Below are 18,214 nucleotides of genomic sequence, written 5' to 3' on the forward strand. Positions count from 1 at the left end.
CTCTTAATTTTGAACTTAACCTATTGATTTATTGTATTACCCGAAAACCTCCTTCCGTTTGGGTCTTCAACCTAACTTGAATTTTTTTCCTTTCAGCCCTAGCTTTGACTTCCTCCCCGGAAGTCCCGCCTCGCGGCTCGTTGCGAGGGAATGGCCGCGTTGCCGCCCTCCTCGCGCTACCCTGTCTGAACGGCCACCGAGCCCAGCATGGCTGAGCCGCAGCGGGAGGCCCCGGAGCCTGCAGACAGAGGAGACCTGTTGCTCGCTCCCGCTCGGGGCTCTGGCGGTCTCCGCAGTGGGCCTCCCAGCCCGGGCCTCGCCTGCCAGGCCCGCCACGGCTCGACGCCGTCCCCGCGGAGCGTCTTTCAACCGCCGCCGCTGCCCCCTGTGGAAAAGCCGGGCTCCAAGTGGGTGCGCTTGAACGTCGGGGGCACGTACTTTATCACCACCAAACAGACCCTCTGCCGGGAGCCCAGGTCCTTCCTGTATCGGCTGTGCCAGGAGGATCCGGACCTGGACTCGGACAAGGTGCGGCCGCCGATCGCCTAACGTTTAATGTCCAGACGGACGATAAAGTGCTTTACTGTAAAATGATGCTTTACTTTCTTTAAATCTGAAGGAAGCCTTTCTGATTATTTTAGGCAATAATATCGGGCATAGTCGAGTTTAAGTAATTTTAGCTGATCAGGTTATACTGATCCTCCTTTGTAGTTAAAATAGAGAGTTGCGCGGGGACAGAAATCCCCTCTGTCCCCGCCCGTCCCTATAAACTTCAGAAATAGTTATTTCATTTAATTATGCTACTGAATTAAAGGCTCTGGTAGAGACCCATTTACAAATAAGCAAAGACACTTTATTAATTTGGAAATATTAATTGGGAAGAATGCATACTTTGTAAACGGATTTCTACCAGAGCCTATAATGTAAATATAAAATAGAAATACTCAGCTGACGACTTCCTCTGCAGTTGGCCGGTGGTCCCTTTTGCCAAGCTTGGCAGGCAGCAGTAGCGTCCCTGAGTCACAGATGCTGGCACCTCAGTGGCTCATGGATGCTGCCAGCGACTGCTGTGCTTGGTGGAGGGGAGTTCTGGCTGTCTCTGGAGGAGGTCCTCTGCTGGTGGTGCTTGGGGATCCCCACCAGCCACAGCAAGGGTCAGCAAATACTTCAACACTGTAGAAATAAAACCAGAAATGCATTTCCTTTTCTTTTGAACACAATACAAAGACATCTGCTATATACATTTCTCAAAGCTAACATATTTTAGTCAATAAATTCCGTTTTTTACCTTTGTTGTCTGGAAACTTATTTTTCCATCAAGTTGGTCCCAGTTTCTTTTTTCCGCTTTCCCATCTTCTGTAAATTCTTCTGTTGGTTCCTCCTACCATGGTCCAGCATATATCCCTTTCATCTTTTGTGCCTGCCCACCAGTCCCATGCTCAACATTTCTCCTTCTGTTCTATCACTCCTCTCCAGCACCATGCCACATCTCTCCATCCATTCCCTTCACCACTGTCCAACATTCCTCCCTCTTGCATCTCTTTCAATCCGTCCCACTGTTCCCTTGCTACCACATTTCTCACTCTCATCTCTCTCTTCCCTATCATATTTTGTACCTCCCTGTGACCAAAAATTCTCCTCTTTCTTCCATTCCCCGAGTGTACACAACCATTTCTCTTTCTCGCTCACTGACACACCTACGCCCAATTCTCCCTTTCTATTCCCTCCCCCACCTCAGCATCTCTTTCCTCTCTCCCCAGTTCATGCCTTCTGTGTCCAAAAACGCATTCCCTCCCCCACTTCAGCATTTCTTTCCCTCTCTTCCTCCATCCTTTCTTTTAAGTTCATGCCTTCTGTGTCCAAAAATGCACTCCCTCCCACCCCTTCATTCGAGTCCAGCTAACAGCAGGGGTTGGAGGCAGCCTGCAGCACGCCATATGTAGCCGACCCAGAAGTCTTCTCCCGAAGTCAGAGCTGACATTGGAGGAAAGGCTTCGCATCAGTCTGGCAGCGTTTGAGGTGTCAGGTGGGAGGGGGTAGATACTGGATGTAGGAGGTAAGAGGAGACAGACTGTAGATAAGCACATAAGCAGTGCCTCTGCTGGATCAGACCAGAGGTCCATCATGCCCCGCAGTCTGCTCACACGGTGGCCCATCAGGTCCAGGACCTGTATAGTAATCCTCTATCTATACCCTTCTATCCCCTTTTCCTTCAGAAACTTATCTAATGCTTTCTTGAACCTATCACATCCTCTGGAAGCATATTCCAGGTGTCCACCACCCTTTGGGAAAGATCAGACACTGAATGAAAGGGGAAAGATAACAGACAAGCTGGAATGCCTGGGGGGGAGAGAAAAAGACAGATGATGGATGTAAAGAAAAGGCGAGGGGAGGAAGACATTGAATGGAAGGGAGGAAAGGGGGAGGATTCGGATTGAAGGGAGGAAAGAGAAAGATGGGGCAGACACTGATTAGAAGGGAGAGAAAGAGAAATGAAGCAGATGCTGGGCTGAAAGGGGGGGAGAGAAAGATGGGCAGATGCTGGATGGAAGGGGGAGAGAGAAAGATGGATGGAGTGACAAAGGGGGCAGAAAGGAGGAAGAGAGGAGACAGATCAGATGCTGGATAGAAATGGAGGAGAGGGAAGATGCTGGAGAGAAAAGGGAGAGAAAGAACAAATGCTGGATAGAAGGGAAGCAGAATGATGGGAGAGAAAGATGATAGAATTAGTGACAGACTAGGAAATAAGAAGAAGTGGAATAAGAGAGCCAAAGTGAGGGAAAGAAATGGCAAGTTTTGGTAATCAGAACAGATCATCCAAGCTCACTGGGCTTCAGAACATAAGCAATGCCTCCACTGGGTCAGACCCAAGGTCCATTGTGCCCAGCAATCCGCTCACGTGGCGGCCCAACTGGATCATTCTGGTAGCGGCAGTCAAGACCCCGGGTCGCAGCTCCTCAATGAGTTTTTGAACTTCGGCTCAGCAGCCCTCGGCATCCACCGATCCCCGCTCAGCTCTGAGCCACAGATCGCTGCTTTTGCAGCAGAACCGAGCCTGGTGAAGTTAGCACATTTTGGGTTTGTTCCGGGGGGGGGGATGACTCTGTCTGCCCGCGCTAGCCTGCAAGTGACACCTTCCCATGAATCAGCAACAGTCTCTGTCATGTAGGCATAGAGCTCAGCACGTAGGCACACTATGGGGTCAGCGGTGGACTCCTGCGCCAAGAGCGCTTTTTGGATACTAATATTGCATCATCGAAGCCTAAATGGATGACAGCTTTTGTGACAAGCGTGATGCTCTTGGGCAAGAAAGCCATTTTGACGAATTGGCTGTCCGAGGACCCGCCCTCTTACTGTCACGGGAGATTACTGATGATAGTGCACCCCTCCTAGGAGCAGAGACAAGTTGGTGATCTTGAAATGGAACCTGGCCATCATTTTTGTCAGATTTGGGAGCGTTTCTGAATGGATCTTACTCTTCATGCTCGCAGTAGGTTACTGAATTTGTAACCTTGATCACTTGGTACTTTGTGTTCTCTCACACCATTATCATTTTATGGACTTGGGAGGGGATAGAAGGGGGGGCTGAGGGTGGGTGGGGATTGTTTTGTGCACATAGGTGAGAATGCTGTTTGCATTTTCTGTTTGTTTTTCTGGCACTTTATTGCAAAACTTTAATAAATATATTTAAACATAAAAGTAGCTCGCAAGCCAAAAAAGTGTGGGCACCCCTGTTTTAAAATATACATGCTAATGCTGGATCATATTATTGTAAACATTGTGATTTCATTTATGTTTCCAAGTTTAGCTTGTTCTGCTGTGTGGTGTGTTGATATTAAAGCATATTATTATGGCCATACTGGTACTCTACCGTATTTTCGCGGATATAACGCGCGCGTTATACGTGATTTTACGTACCGCGCATACCCCTCGCGCGTTATATGCCTGAGTGCGGTATACAAAAGTTTTTAAACATAGTTCCCACCCCGCCCGACGCCCGATTCACCCCCCCAGCAGGACCGCTCGCACCCCCACCCCGAACGACCGCTCGCACGCGCTCCCACCCGCACCCGCATCCACGATCGGAGCAAGAGGGAGCCCAAGCCCTCTTGCCCGGCCGACTCCCCGACGTCCGATACATCCCCCCCCCCGGCAGGACCACTCGCACCCTCACCCCGAAGGACCGCCGACTCCCCAACAATATCGGGCCAGGAGGGAGCCCAAACCCTCCTGGCCACGGCGACCCCCTAACCCCACCCCGCACTACATTACGGGCAGGAGGGATCCCAGGCCCTCCTGCCCTCGACGCAAACCCCCCTCCCCCCCAGCCGACCCGCGACCCCCCTGGCCGACCCCCACGACCCCCCCACCCCCCTTCCCCGTACCTTTGGAAGTTGGCCGGACAGACGGGAGCCAAACCCGCCTGTCCGGCAGGCAGCCAACGAAGGAATGAGGCCGGATTGGCCCATCCGTCCTAAAGCTCCGCCTACTGGTGGGGCCTAAGGCGCGTGGGCCAATCAGAATAGGCCCTGGAGCCTTAGGTCCCACCTGGGGGCGCGGCCTGAGGCACATGGGCCAAACCCGACCATGTGTCTCAGGCCGCGCCCCCAGGTGGGACCTAAGGCTCCAGGGCCTATTCTGATTGGCCCACGCGCCTTAGGCCCCACCAGTAGGCGGAGCTTTAGGACGGATGGGCCAATCCGGCCTCATTCCTTCGTTGGCTGCCTGCCGGACAGGCGGGTTTGGCTCCCGTCTGTCCGGCCAACTTCCAAAGGTACGGGGAAGGGGGGTGGGGGGGGGGTCGTGGGGGGCGGCCAGGGGGGTCGCGGGTCGGGTGGGGGGGAGGGGGGTTTGCGTCGAGGGCAGGAGGGCCTGGGATCCCTCCTGCCCGTAATGTAGTGCGGGGTGGGGTTAGGGGGTCGCCGTGGCCAGGAGGGTTTGGGCTCCCTCCTGGCCCGATATTGTTGGGGAGTCGGCGGTCCTTCGGGGTGAGGGTGCGAGTGGTCCTGCCGGGGGGGGGGGATGTATCGGACGTCGGGGGGGGCATCAGGCTTTCAGGATGGGGACAGACCTTCAAGGGGGGACAGGACTTCAAGGGAGGACAGTGCACGGAAGTCAGGGGGGGTGAACGGACAGTCGGGACAGCGCACGGAAAGTCAGGGCGGGCGAAAGGAGAGTCGGGCAGCATGCGCGTTATATGCCTGAGCGCGGTATAGAAAAGTTTTTGTACATATCATCGTGATTTCTGCGCGCTATACCCCTGTGCGCGTTTTACAATGGTGCGCGTTATATCCGCGAAAATACGGTAATTGTAGACTACTTACTTAACACTGATTGTATACTGCCTTGGGTGCTTTCCTTCAAAGATGTTGCAGTAGGCAAGGACAACAGGTGAACAGAATGCATGGTTTTATTTGTATAGTTCTGCCATGAAACAAGACACCTCTCCAGATGTAAATGTGAATCTTGACTCCAGTTCATTTCCTAGGTACAAGTTTTCTGCCTCAAGAAATTTACACCTGAAGATTTCATTTACTAAACCTTCTCCCCCTTTACAAAACTGTAGCATAGTTTTTAGCGCCAGCCACAGCGGTAACAGCTCTGACGCTCATAAGACGTCTATGAGCTTCGGAGCTGTTACCATCATGGCCAGCGGTAAAAACCATGCTACGGTTTTGTAAAAAGGAGGGGGGAGGCTTTTTCCCCGCCAAACTGTACATAGGGGGAAAAGGGAAGCTTAGTAAGTAATGTTTCAGCTTAAGGTTTAAATCTACTAGCCACTATGTTACATACGGTAATCTATAACTTTTGATCAGAGTATTGAGTTATTGAAGTTTGTTTTTTTATTTATGTGGGTTGCAAAGAATCTGTTTGGAATAGGCTATAGAACTCAAGTATAGCTAGCATATGGGGCTTCAAAATTTACTCTTCTTTCTTAAAATTACACTAGCTTCCAGTTGAGGCTCATTCTATTTTATATTCCCTTCTATTTCTTATTCTTTATGAAGATTCTCCTAGTTACATGTCTAATCTTATCAAAGTACCAATTAAAAACTATGATACATCTTGAAAAAATTATTTAGCATGTCATTATCCTAATCCTAGAGAGACAGGAAATCAACATGAGCACAGTCTGCAAAATGGTGGAATTCTCTACCAGTTTCTTGACCGAATATAAACTGTTCCATAATTGGATATGGTTTTTGTTTAACATTGTAAGGTAAACCACACTGAACTCTAGAAACTTGTATCCTGCAGAAAGCAAGCAATGCATGTTCTTCCTTAGGGCTCCATTTACGAAGGTGCACTAGCGTTTTGAGCGCATGCACCGGATTATAGTGCGCGCTAGCCGAAAAACTACCGCCTGCTCAAGAGGAGGCGGTAACAGCTAACGCGCGGCATTTTAGCGCATGCTATTCTGCGCGTTAAGGCCCTAACGTGCCTTTGTAAAAGGAGCCCTTAGTCTTTTATTTACCCAGCACACACATCATCTTCTGGTTAATTTTAGTGTACAGTATCATGTTTATTATACACAAAAATACTATAGTGGGTGTTAAAAACTGGCAGAATTAGAGAAGTTCTGGAACAGGAATAAACCACCACCATTTTAAGCCATCACATTTCTATTAAGCAACCTTCCCAATTCATTCTTCCCAGTTTTCAGGCATTGTTTTCTCCAATTTGTCCATTCAAATGAGCACTGATGGGCAAATGGGCATAGTCTCTACGAAGGGATGCTGAAAAGTTCTCAGTCCAACCAACTTCCTAAATTCTGAGTATTATTTTGACACTATAGCTGAAAATAGTGTTATTTTATTTTGTAAAGTGCCAATTTGCAGAATTGTAATGCTATGTTTTGACATTGTTTTAGATCATTGATTGAACCATGTCAATGAAAAGTGTGGAACTCCAAGCTGCCATGAAATTCCTAATCCCGCAGAAGCAAACTTCTAAGAAAATCCATGAATGTATGATACAAACATTGAGTGACGAATGTCCATCATACTCCACAGTGAAGAAGTGGTGTGCAAACATTCAGCATGGAGATTTCAGGACCTGGGAGGTCTCAAATGGTGTCAACTCCTGAAATTGTTGCCCATATCCATGACCTGATTTTGGCAGATTGGTGAATACCAGCTAAAACAATTGCTGAGACACTACAGATAATCCAGGGAATATTTTGGATGTATAATGCATAATTTAGCGCATTTTCAGCAAGCTCGTGACAACATTTTGGAACGACTAGTTACTGTTGATGAAACATGGTTATACCACTATGATCCTGAGACAAAAACAATCCATGCAGTGGCGGCATTATGGTTCTCCAAGGCTAAGGAAATTCAAGACTCAAAGGTCAACAGGAAAGGTCATGGCCATAGTGTTTTGGGATCATGAAGGTGTTTGTAATCACTGCCTGTTTTCCAAAGGGCCTAACAGTTAATGCAGAATACTACTGTAACTTGCTGTGCCGTTTAAAGGAGGCATTGAAAGAAAAAAGGAGAGAGGAGCAGCGGAAAGGAATTCATCTGCTTACAAGGCTAGCAAAACGATGATGTTTTGACGCAGTTTGGGTTTCAGTGCATAGACCAGTGGTTCCCAACCCTGTCCTGGAGGACCACCAGGCCAATCAGGTTTTCAGGATAACCCTAATAAATATGCATGAGAGAGATTTGCATATAATGGAAGTGATAGGCATGCAAACCTGCTCCATGCAAATTCATTAGGGCTATCCTGAAAACCCAATTGGCCTGGTAGTCCTCTAGGACAGGATTGGGAACCACTGGCATAGACCATCCACCCTACTCACCAGATCTTGCTCCGACTATTTTCTGTTTCCAAACCGTAAAAAGAATTTGAAAGGGGTGACAGTTTTCGAGTGATTCAGAGGTGATTGTAACGGAGCAGTAGTTCAGTGACCAGACACCAGAGTATTTTTTGGAATGGTTACAGAAACTTCAGACACAATATGCCAAGTGTTTTGAACTTAGGGGTGAATATGTGGAATAACTTGTAAAGCTTCGTGATTCCACGTCATAACTTTTTTGGTTGGGCTGAGAACTTTTCAGCACGCCCTTGTATTTGTTTGTTTTACTTTGTAAATAAATACCAACAATGTATTTGATATCCATTAAGAAATGCTGTCAAATAGGCTCTGTCTCTAATGGAGTCACTGCCAGACAATAAAGAACTGTTTTTAATAGAAATCTGTTTTCTGTTTTGTTTTTTTTTACTGTGTTTCAACTGCAGGATGAGACAGGAGCCTATCTGATCGACAGAGATCCAACCTTCTTCGGCCCAATCTTGAACTACCTCCGACATGGGAAATTAATCATTAACAAGGAGTTGGCAGAAGAAGGTAGAAAATGGGAGCTTGGGGGTATCTGCCGTTTTCTATATGACAATGTTCATTTCAGCCTATATCACAGAAATGCTTTTTCTTAAGCATATTATAGTTTACATTTCCCTAAATGTAATGTAATTATCATACAGACAGCACTGTAAAATATGACATGAATTTTGCTAAAATACTGCCTTCACTAGCCAAAAGGATGATCCAGTGGCCATGCTGCACGTAGCCATATGGAAGACCCAGATCTGAGTCCTTAGTTTCAGGCTGGCTGTGATGTGAAGGCCCACAGTCCCATGTGTTAATAATAGGGAATTTTAGTCTGGCTTTTAGGTGTGGACTGTTTCTGCAGTGCCTGGTTCAAAGAAGGTTACAAAAATCAGCAGAATATCTCTGTTTATAAACAGCATGGAATCTTATTTTTGGGGATCCTTCCAGGTGTCTGTGAACTTGATTTGTCACTGTTGGAAACAAGATATTAGATTCAGTGGACCTGTGGTCTAACTTAATATGTTAGGTCTTATATTTAGAACACTGTTGACCAATGTTAACTGGTTCTTATTGTGCTTGGAAGCCTAGAGGGCAAGAATGCAGTTCAAAAATATAAGATTATTTGCTTGAATATATCTTAGGCTCGCTTTTATCAAGTTGCGCGATAGGTTTTGAGTGCGGGCTAGTGCGATAAATGCTCCGACACTCGTAGAATTCCCATGAGCATCGGAGGACTTACCTCACCAACCTGCACTCACAACCTCTAGCGCAGCTTGATAAAGGGGGGTTAATGTTCTTTATGGGCTCCTTTTACTAAGCCACGCTAGGGCCTTAGCGCGCGGAATAGCACGCGCTAAATTGCCGCACGCGCTAGCCGCTACCGCCTCTGGTGCGTGCGTTAAAACCATTAGCGCAGCTTCGTAAAAGGAGCCCTATATGTGCAATTTAGGTTTTAACAAGACCAGCAAGTATTGTGAAAGCTGTTTCCTCATGGCCTAGTAATTAGATATATGCAAATGAATCCGGCTATAGCAATATAAATTTTTGTGACAGGGATTTATTAACTAAGTAGACAGCTGATTTTGCTCTAACCATCCTATAATTTATTTATAACTTTTGCAGTATCCATCATTGTGATATTATTTAAAATGCAAGTTAAAATCTTGTAAAATGGTTTACAGTCTTTTTTTTTTTTTTTAAATCTTTATTCGTTTTCATATCTTACAACAAGTGTATAATATTCAATTAAGAATTTTACAAATCACTTGACATTCTTATTTATAATCACCAAAGCATAAAAAGAACCCCTCCCCCACCCATCCCATCCATTAGGAATAAACCAATTAAAACAAATATCATATATCCCAATCCCACCCTACTTATATTCTTATATAATAAAAAGGTGTTTAAGGTGTCTGATCATTAGATTTATGGTTTACAGTCTTGTTAAACATTTCTGTTCTTGCCTCAGAATATCTATTTTCTGTTTTCTCTCCAGGAGTGCTAGAGGAAGCAGAGTTTTACAATATTGCCTCTCTAGTGCGATTGGTAAAAGAACGAATACGCGATAACGAGAACAGAACTTCTCAAGTAAGATTCCATTAAAGCTACATTTAACACAATTGTGAAAGAATTTAAAATTGACATCTTGTAGGTTAGCAGTTGTCAACCTTCGATAAAGCACTCCTTAATAGTGGTGTAGTAAAAGACTGCAGAGTGGTGGGGAAAATTGTAGTCTGTCCCTAGCCATGACTGAGGAGTGAGATGGGCAAAGTGCAAAGGCAAAAACAACCCTCGCAAAGAATTCTGAAGAACAATAGTAGGGGGAAATAATAAGAAATGAGCCTCTAAAAAATACTCAAATGGATAAACTTAATGGTCTGAAACAGGGGTGTCAAACTCAATCACATTAAGGAGCCGAAATCCAAAACACAGGCTAAGTCGTATAATAGTACTAATTATAACACAATTTTTTCCATTCGTTTTTTTTTTTTTTTTTTTACATCAAGTGAAATACATGTATTACATTCAATTATAAAGAAACACTTGTTTCCATTCGTTTTTCATATATACACACACACACAATATAATCTTATTAACACATTGTGCTCCTTTTACAAAGCTGCAGTAGCGTTTTTAGCGCATGCAGAATTTTAGCATGCGCTAAACCCATGCTATGCAGCTAGAACTAACGCCAGCTCAGTGCTGGCATTAGCATCTAGCGTGCACAGCAATTTAGTGCGCGCTAAAACCGCTAGCGTAGCTTTGTAAAAGGAGCCCATAATGATTAAACACAAAATTAAACTACACAACATTCATTCCTACTAAAAGTAATAATATATAAAAAAAGAAACCCCAAGATTCAAGACTCTGCATGCAGTACAACCCTCAGAGAAAAAGAAACAAATGTATTTCTTCCTGAGCAGTGCAAAATATAGACCAGCTTTGCTATTCTCAAAATTGACACAGTTCGAACACTAAATTGAAAATAAAATCATTCCCCCTACCTTTGTCGTCTCCCTCCCTCACCACTGCGGCTGTGCAGAATATTACTGGAGGCAGGAGAGGTACTCATGCTCCCCCACCCCTGCGCACATTGTACTGCTGGGCCAGACCAGTAGGGAGATGGAGCTGGAGGTGGAAATCAAGAGGGCAAGCCTACGGTTATAATCAGCGCCCCCACCACCTCCCCCTCGCTGCCTCAATTTTCTCTTGTGGTCTGGTTTCCTCCTCTCTTCAGCAGTAATTTAACAGTGCCGGCCAGTAATTTACACCGCCGTTTTGGTTGTCAACTTGCACATGCTGGCAGCGCACCAGAAATGAATTTAACTGTTCCAGCCCCAGCAACGCGTCCCGGCTGGGGTTGGCGCTGTTAAATTCATTTCTGGTGCGCTGCCGGCATGCACAAGTTGACAACCACACCGGCGGTGTAAATTACTGGCCGGCACTGTAAAATTACTGCTGGGCCGGCAGCTGGGTGCGTCGCTGGGGTTGGCATAGTTAAATTTGTTTTTGTTGTGTTGCTGATGCATGCAAGCTTATGATCACCACGGCCCACAAGTGCTATTGTTGCCGTCAGGTGAGTGTCCAAAACAGAAAGCAAGGCGACATCTTGAAGCCCTGTTTACTCTCCCCTAATGCCGACCCTGAACTGCGGGCCACATAAAACAGCCAGGCAGGCTGGATTCGGCCTGCGGGCCTTGTGTTTGATGCAAAATAGCATAAAACTGGAACACACTTGCTGTAGAAAGGATGGATTGAAAGAGCCCTAGTAAAGAAATAATTAGAGGAACTGCTCATCAGCCTTCTCAGGGTGGGAACATGTGACTAGATGAAGCCAAGAGACTAGCAACTTAGATATGATTTTGTTTTCATTTCTTGTCCTTCCAGATCCAGTCTCAAGGTAACACAAATTCAGGCACAACTGATAGACCATGCCCTCTAGGCAAGGTTTAAGTTATAATGCTCGAGGCAAGTGAAGGTTAAGTAACTGCCCAGAGGTGAAGAAAATGTCAATGAGAGAAGCAGAAGTTGAACCCTAGATTCCCTTGTCCTTAAACCACTATTCTAACCATTAGGCTACTCTTAGTTAAAGCCTAGGGCATGCATGCAAAAAAAAGCTATATTTCTTAAACATATAGGCCCTGGATCATTAGCATGGAATGTTGCTACTATTGGGGTTTTGCCAGGCTAGTGACCTGGATTGGCCACCATGAGGACGGGCTTCTGGGTTAGATGAACCATTGGTCTGACCCAGTAAGGCTATTCTTAAGTTCTTTACTTTTACCACATTTTATATACACACTAATTATTGAAAATAAATTTATATCAGGAAATTAGTCAAGAATAGTATATATGATTACATACAATAATCTGAATCACAAACCCCCCCCCTTTTAGCCCCTCCCCCCTGCAAAAGCAGTTTTTAGCACCGGCCAGCACGCTGAATTCTCTGCGCTGCTCCAGTGCTCGTAGAGTTCCTATGAGCTTCGGAAGCAGCACATGGCATTCAGTGCGCCAGCCAGCACTAAAAACCACTTTTGTGGTTTTGTAAAAGAGAGGGGGGGGATGTTTTTGAGACTCTTGAGCAGTAGTCATCAAGGCTTCAAACTTTACTACTGTCATATGTCTTCCATAAACTTTTTCTTTCTTCACCTGGCTACATCTGACCGTTACAAGTGAGCTCAGACTGGGAAAGATGACATCAGATAGGAGAAAAAAATATTTCTATTAACTGGTTTACATTTCGGTTACCACTTTGCATAATGGGAAAGATGGGAGGGAGAGTTGGTTTTATTCTTTAAAAGAAGGTAGACAGCTTGCCTGATTTTGTAGAAGCAAGGAAAAAAAAAGATTATTAATGCTGTTTTTCCAGAGAGGCTTGGGCACATCTGTATTAAGCTTCATTAAAGTTCTTATGCTTTTCAGAAGAAATGAAATGGGAATATAGTAAAGAGTTTCCCCCAGTACCTGGTCATAAAGTCATGCAGAAATATTGTTTACTGACTTGTCTTTCTGCATTACTGCCTATACAGATATTACTTAGTGCACAAGGGGAAACTATAGAAATATATATATATATATATATATATATATATATATATTTAATTCTTTATTCCTTTTTAATCATTCAACAAGTGTACAAGAAAAATCATACATAGGCTCAAGAACAACACTTGATAAATCCATCAAGATAATAACAATTGTATATATATAAACCCATAACCCACCCTCCCTCCCAACACTATTCTTCTTAATTCATTTTACCCTCTCTCCAATTGTACAATCCCTCCCCCCCACCCCTCCTTAAATAATTTATCTTCAAAAGAAAAAATGGTGTTTGTTCATTACAAAACATATATTAAAAGTATATCAAAATAAAACTGTATGGTGATCTTAGACAAGAACAAGTACAGATAAAAACAAAACACAGTGATGGAAGGATGTGTAATACATCAGGGGAAGAACAATATGGCAAAAAGCATCTGGCACTGTGAATACAGGGCAGAACATATGGGCTTTGGTGTGTGTTTGAGGATAAGGAAGTGGTGCTACAGTATAAGTAGAACTTGTGCGTTATATGCAGGACATGAAAGACAGGCCTGTGGAGAATGTATAGAATTAATTTCTAGCGCAGTCTGCTTTTCAGAAAAAAACCACAGAGAACTGCAGACAAGTCACTGGGACAGATGATCTTCACTACCTGAATTTCAGTTGTGTCCTCCTTGTTCTCATGACTCCTAGGGTCCTGTGAAACATGTGTACCGAGTATTGCAGTGCCAAGAAGAGGAGCTCACTCAGATGGTTTCCACTATGTCAGATGGATGGAAATTTGAGCAGGTATGGTCATTCTAAATGTAAATCCCTGAAAGAACTGCATTCATCATGTATTTTTGTGATATTCAGATATATTTTATTTGTTACCTCCTAAGCTTATCAATATTGGATCCTCCTACAACTATGGAAATGAGGATCAGGCAGAATTCTTGTGCGTCGTCTCGAGGGAGCTTAACAACTCGACCAATGGCCTAGTTATAGAACCCAGTGAGAAGGCAAAGGTAAGAAGCTGCCTTTTATTCAAGCAGCATTTGTTGTTGGCAGCTGTTCTGTCAAATGCTGGGCAATCATTTCTCAAAGCTCCTGTCTTTCCTGAAAATCTTTGTAGGCTTAGTACATTTTATGTCAATTGGAGAACAATCCTGCCACCTAGAACCCTGGGCCAAAGATGTTGCAGAGAAATGCTTAAGTCTGTTGCCTTCAGCCCATAGAGAAATCATTAGGTCTCCTCACCTGCAATCCATGTTTTCCCACCCTTGCAATTGTACCAATCAATAACTGTTATTGCAGCCTTAGTTTGGGCTTTGTTGCATTCCTTTGGACTGGTTTCTCCTTTCCTTACCCTTAGCACTCTGGTTTCTTGAAAATCTGTTATGAGCAAAAGTACTTTTTTTGTTGGGGGTGGTGTGGGGCCTCCCCTTGAATAAGATGAGAAAGTATCATTAGCAAAGAAGAAAACAAATAGAAATCCTTTAAAGAACTGTCAGGCTCGTAATTTTAAAAACGTAATCAAGCTGATTTCACTATTAAACTTATGAGAATTAGTCACTAGCTAAGGAGGTCATCCATTAGGATCTGCCGTGTTTTTTGATTACCTAGAGCAATGATTCCAAAATCAAAACTGTTTCTAACATAGAATTAACATCTCTTAGATACCTCTGACAATATTTGCTATAGAACAGTTTTACTTGCTTTCAGGAGTAATTGCCACCATCCTGCCCTTTTTGAAAAATGTGCAGTATGAACAAAATTGCTTCATTCTTCGGTCCATTGACCTTAGCTCCTCAGCCTACAACTGTAGCTGTATTCAGTTACTGTTTTACAAGGAAACTTGGTTTTTCTTAGGGATGTACATCTATTAGTGTTACACATTAAAACTTTTTATTAAAGTGAATGTATGAAACAAACTGGCATAGCTCAGAACTTGGGAGAAAAGCCCAAATGGCCCCAAAATCTGTGCTTTGTACACATCACTGGCATTTTTGGTTTTGGTCAATCATTTATGCTGGCTTTTATTAAACAGCGCTAGAGGATTTTAGCGCAGGCTGACAAGGTAAATGCTCTGACACTCAAAGAATCCGATGAACATCAGGGCATTTACCTCACCTGCCTGCGCTAAACCCTTCTAGCGCAATTTAGTAAAAGGAGCCCTTAGAGTTCTAGTATCTAATGGTCACTCAGATTTTCCAGCCTGTCTTAACTTCTGAATGATCCCTGAGTGACCATGAAATACCAAAATGAGCCCATTTGAATATATTTGAGATCAGTAATGGCTTTCTACTTCTTACATCCATATTTGTAATCCTAAATGATTTGTGGCCAGGGAGGGGTGATTCCTGGCACTCGGCTGACACTTGTACATCATGCTAAGCTTTAGAAACACAAGCTAAATAATAAAAAGCTGGCTTGCCTTTGCCCCTGAGAGGCTGTTATAACATACCAAAATGTGCTCAAACATCACTTCTATGTGTGCATACTCTCCACCTCTGTCTAGAGCAGTTCTACAGCATGCGTGGCTGATACTTCACCTGTTTCCATTGCAGATTCTTCAGGAACGAGGATCTCGGATGTGAAGAACAAAAAAAGACAGTTTGGCAAGGCCTCTCTTGGGCCTTCCAGCTTTGGTCTTATACAGATACCAGGTCAATGCAGTGCAAAGCTAGGTCTGCTCTGCTGAGGGAGAACAATTATTAAACCAAAGGATTTTATTCCAGGAAAGCAATTTTCTTCTCATCATATGTTCTCTTCAAGAATTTTATTTTTCAAAATAGCGCTGTACTCCTTTTTTTTCTTTATTTTTCTTCATAGCAAAGCTTTTGACCTGTGCCCTGTGCAAGCTTTTTATAAGGACTTACCAAAATAGGTCAGAGAGAGCAAATTTAGAGGCATGGCACATTCCATCTGGAGATGTAGCTGAGTTGTATAAACTGAGGGTTATGTGTTATATAGCCTAGCGCTCATTTTAGCCCTCTTCTCTTTACAGACCAAGGAAACCATTCTAAAATTAACACTGGAATTTCTTTTGCCCTTCTCCTTTACAAGTGCAGATTTCTTAGTATCTGATTTTATTTATATTAATTTTTAAACTAAACCTGTTAATTGCTGTAGCAAATTTCTAAATGCAAGCAGTGTTTGTTTTCTGATGTTGCTGGAACCCTGTGTTATGTTGACATCATGAAAGTAGTGGAAAGAAAGATTTCAATTATTACTACCGCTACTCATCACTCATACAGTATATGGTTGTATTAGAATTACTGCAGAATATAAAACCTCACAAAATATTCTGCTGTTTTCCATATTCTGAGCAGAAATAAAAGTAGGAAGGCCAGCCAGTATTTGAAGTCAGACCACAAACAATATCAATCTTGGGAACACAAAGAACAGGTTTGTGCTCACTTCAAGTTAGTGGAACAACTTCTATCATGGAAAGAACATTAGCCATCCTTAGTAGTAATATTTCACATTTTTGGTTAATTGTGTCTCCTCAATGTATAGACCACCACCTCTCAGCACTACAAAGCCACCTTGAAAATATCCAACTTTAGTATGATGTCAGTACAGTCCATTCTCGTTATTTGCGGTAGTACAGTTCCCAAAAATGTTTGCAAACTGCAAAATTGTGAATAACAAGACATCGAGGCTATGGGAAAATAGAGGTTAGGTTCCAGCACCTCAAAATCACAGAAAGTGAACAGTGGATCCTATTGAGAAAATAGGGTTAGCTTCCTGCATGGGACAGCACTGTAGATGCTTGTAATTCACACTCTGGACACTTGGGGGCCATATCTGGAAGCAAACGTAAGTCACAAAGTGAAAATGACAGCAAAGAAAAGAGTTTTTATAGAGCAAGTCCATGAATACATAAACACAGCAGCACGAATGGGGAATATTGGTCAGAATAGATGCAACTGCAGATATGTGAAATTGCACATTGGGAAAGCGCAAATAACAAGAACAGACTGTAGAATTCCCTCTTCAGGTACGAAGTGGCAACATCTGCTAAGACTGTTGCTGGTTTGTTGTATTTTTTTTTTTTTTTTGCTGCCTTTTGATGTGGTCCAAAGAGGTGTAGTGAAAATGTTTTCTTTGTATTTCCTTTTTTAGTGAATCTGCCTAACTGTGTTACTGTTCTTTGTCTGGGTTTGTGATGTTTCAGGAATGCCTTGAGTGTCTGCACAGTGTGCACTTGTGCCTCTCTCCTTATGGATTTCAAAGCTGAGCCAAACTGGACTCTGAGGCCTTCAGTGACATTGTACCATGTCAACATGGGAAAAGTTGCTGGTTTCTCCTTCTTTCTGAGGGGATTTTCTTGAAGTATTTGATGCATGCTCATGACCTTCCTGTTAAATCCCCTTTCACACTACATTGTAAAAGATAGCATTCCAGTTCAGAAGTCCTGGGTGTCTCGGCTCTATTTTTTTCGGTGTCCTGTGATTTTATTATAATCATGAAAATGTACTGATTGGGCTATTTTAAGAGGAGGCTGTGCTCCCTGTTCAGTGCATGCAGAGGTAGCACCTGCTTTCATCTGAGTGTCATTGCATGGATATGAGAATTGTATGGGGTTTTCTTTGGTGGATTTTGGGTTCGTGCATGCTCCCATTGATGGAGCTTATGGGAACTCCCCTTTGTATTTCCTTTTTGTATATACTGATTTGACCAGAATGAAATAAGTTTGAAGGAATGGTTACAAGTGGATCAGTTTTTTTTTTATTCCATCAATAATTACAAAGACTAGGGGACACTTGATGAAGTTACAGGAAAATACTTTTAAAACCAATAGGAGGAAATATTTTTTTCACTTAGAGAATAGTTTAGCTCTGGAACACATTGCCAGAGGATGGGATAAGAGTGGTTAATGTAGCTGGTTTTAAAAAAAAGTTTGGACAAGTTCCTGGAGGAAAAGTCCATAGTCTGCTATTGAAACAGACATGGGGAAAGCCACTTCTTGACCCTGGATCGGTAGCAAGGAATGTTGCTACTATTTGTGTTTTTGCCAGGTACTAGTGAGTTGAATTGGCCACTGTGAAGATGGGCCATTGGTCTGATCCAGTAAGACTATTCTTATGTTTTTGTGTAATTAAAGATCATATCTTTAGAGATATAGGGGGAGTTTAAACAGGCTCCCTAAAGAGCTCTTACAGCCTAATCTTGGAAAGCATCCTTTTGGCTGCAGTTTTTTCTTAAATTTGGAAGGTGGGGAGTAAAGGAGATGATCATCTTGGACTGCCTCCCCATTATTGTGTAATTCTGTTTTTTCTCACAAAACTGTGGGTATTCAAATCAGTATCACTGCCCGTGTCACTAATAATCTTCAAT

At 43.5% G+C, this 18,214-nt stretch overlaps 1 protein-coding gene across 1 annotated transcript; it reads left to right on the forward strand.

Moving 5' to 3' along the window:
• Nucleotides 1-64: 64 nt before the first annotated feature.
• KCTD2 (potassium channel tetramerization domain containing 2) lies at nucleotides 65-17,585 on the forward strand. The gene is made up of 6 exons (XM_033961095.1): nucleotides 65-528; nucleotides 8,248-8,356; nucleotides 9,837-9,928; nucleotides 13,583-13,678; nucleotides 13,771-13,896; nucleotides 15,439-17,585. Exons 1-6 carry the CDS (start codon nucleotides 208-210, stop codon nucleotides 15,466-15,468), a joined length of 774 nt encoding a protein of 257 aa, XP_033816986.1. The 5' UTR covers nucleotides 65-207; the 3' UTR covers nucleotides 15,469-17,585.
• The last annotated feature ends 629 nt before the right edge of the window (nucleotides 17,586-18,214 follow it).

Source organism: Geotrypetes seraphini, chromosome 10 (genome assembly GCF_902459505.1).
Source record: "Geotrypetes seraphini chromosome 10, aGeoSer1.1, whole genome shotgun sequence".
Lineage (NCBI taxonomy): Eukaryota > Metazoa > Chordata > Amphibia > Gymnophiona > Dermophiidae > Geotrypetes > Geotrypetes seraphini.

What these genes read in the sequence shown, in the direction of transcription:
- KCTD2 (XM_033961095.1), top strand. Translation starts at nt 208, where the DNA reads ATGGCTGAGCCGCAGCGGGAGGCCCCGGAGCCTGCAGACAGAGGAGAC. An exon ending in CAAGGAGTTGGCAGAAGAAG is followed by an intron (nt 8,357 to 9,836) that starts GTAGAAAATGGG and finishes TTTTCTCTCCAG; the next exon opens with GAGTGCTAGAGGAAGCAGAG. An exon ending in ACGAGAACAGAACTTCTCAA is followed by an intron (nt 9,929 to 13,582) that starts GTAAGATTCCAT and finishes CATGACTCCTAG; the next exon opens with GGTCCTGTGAAACATGTGTA.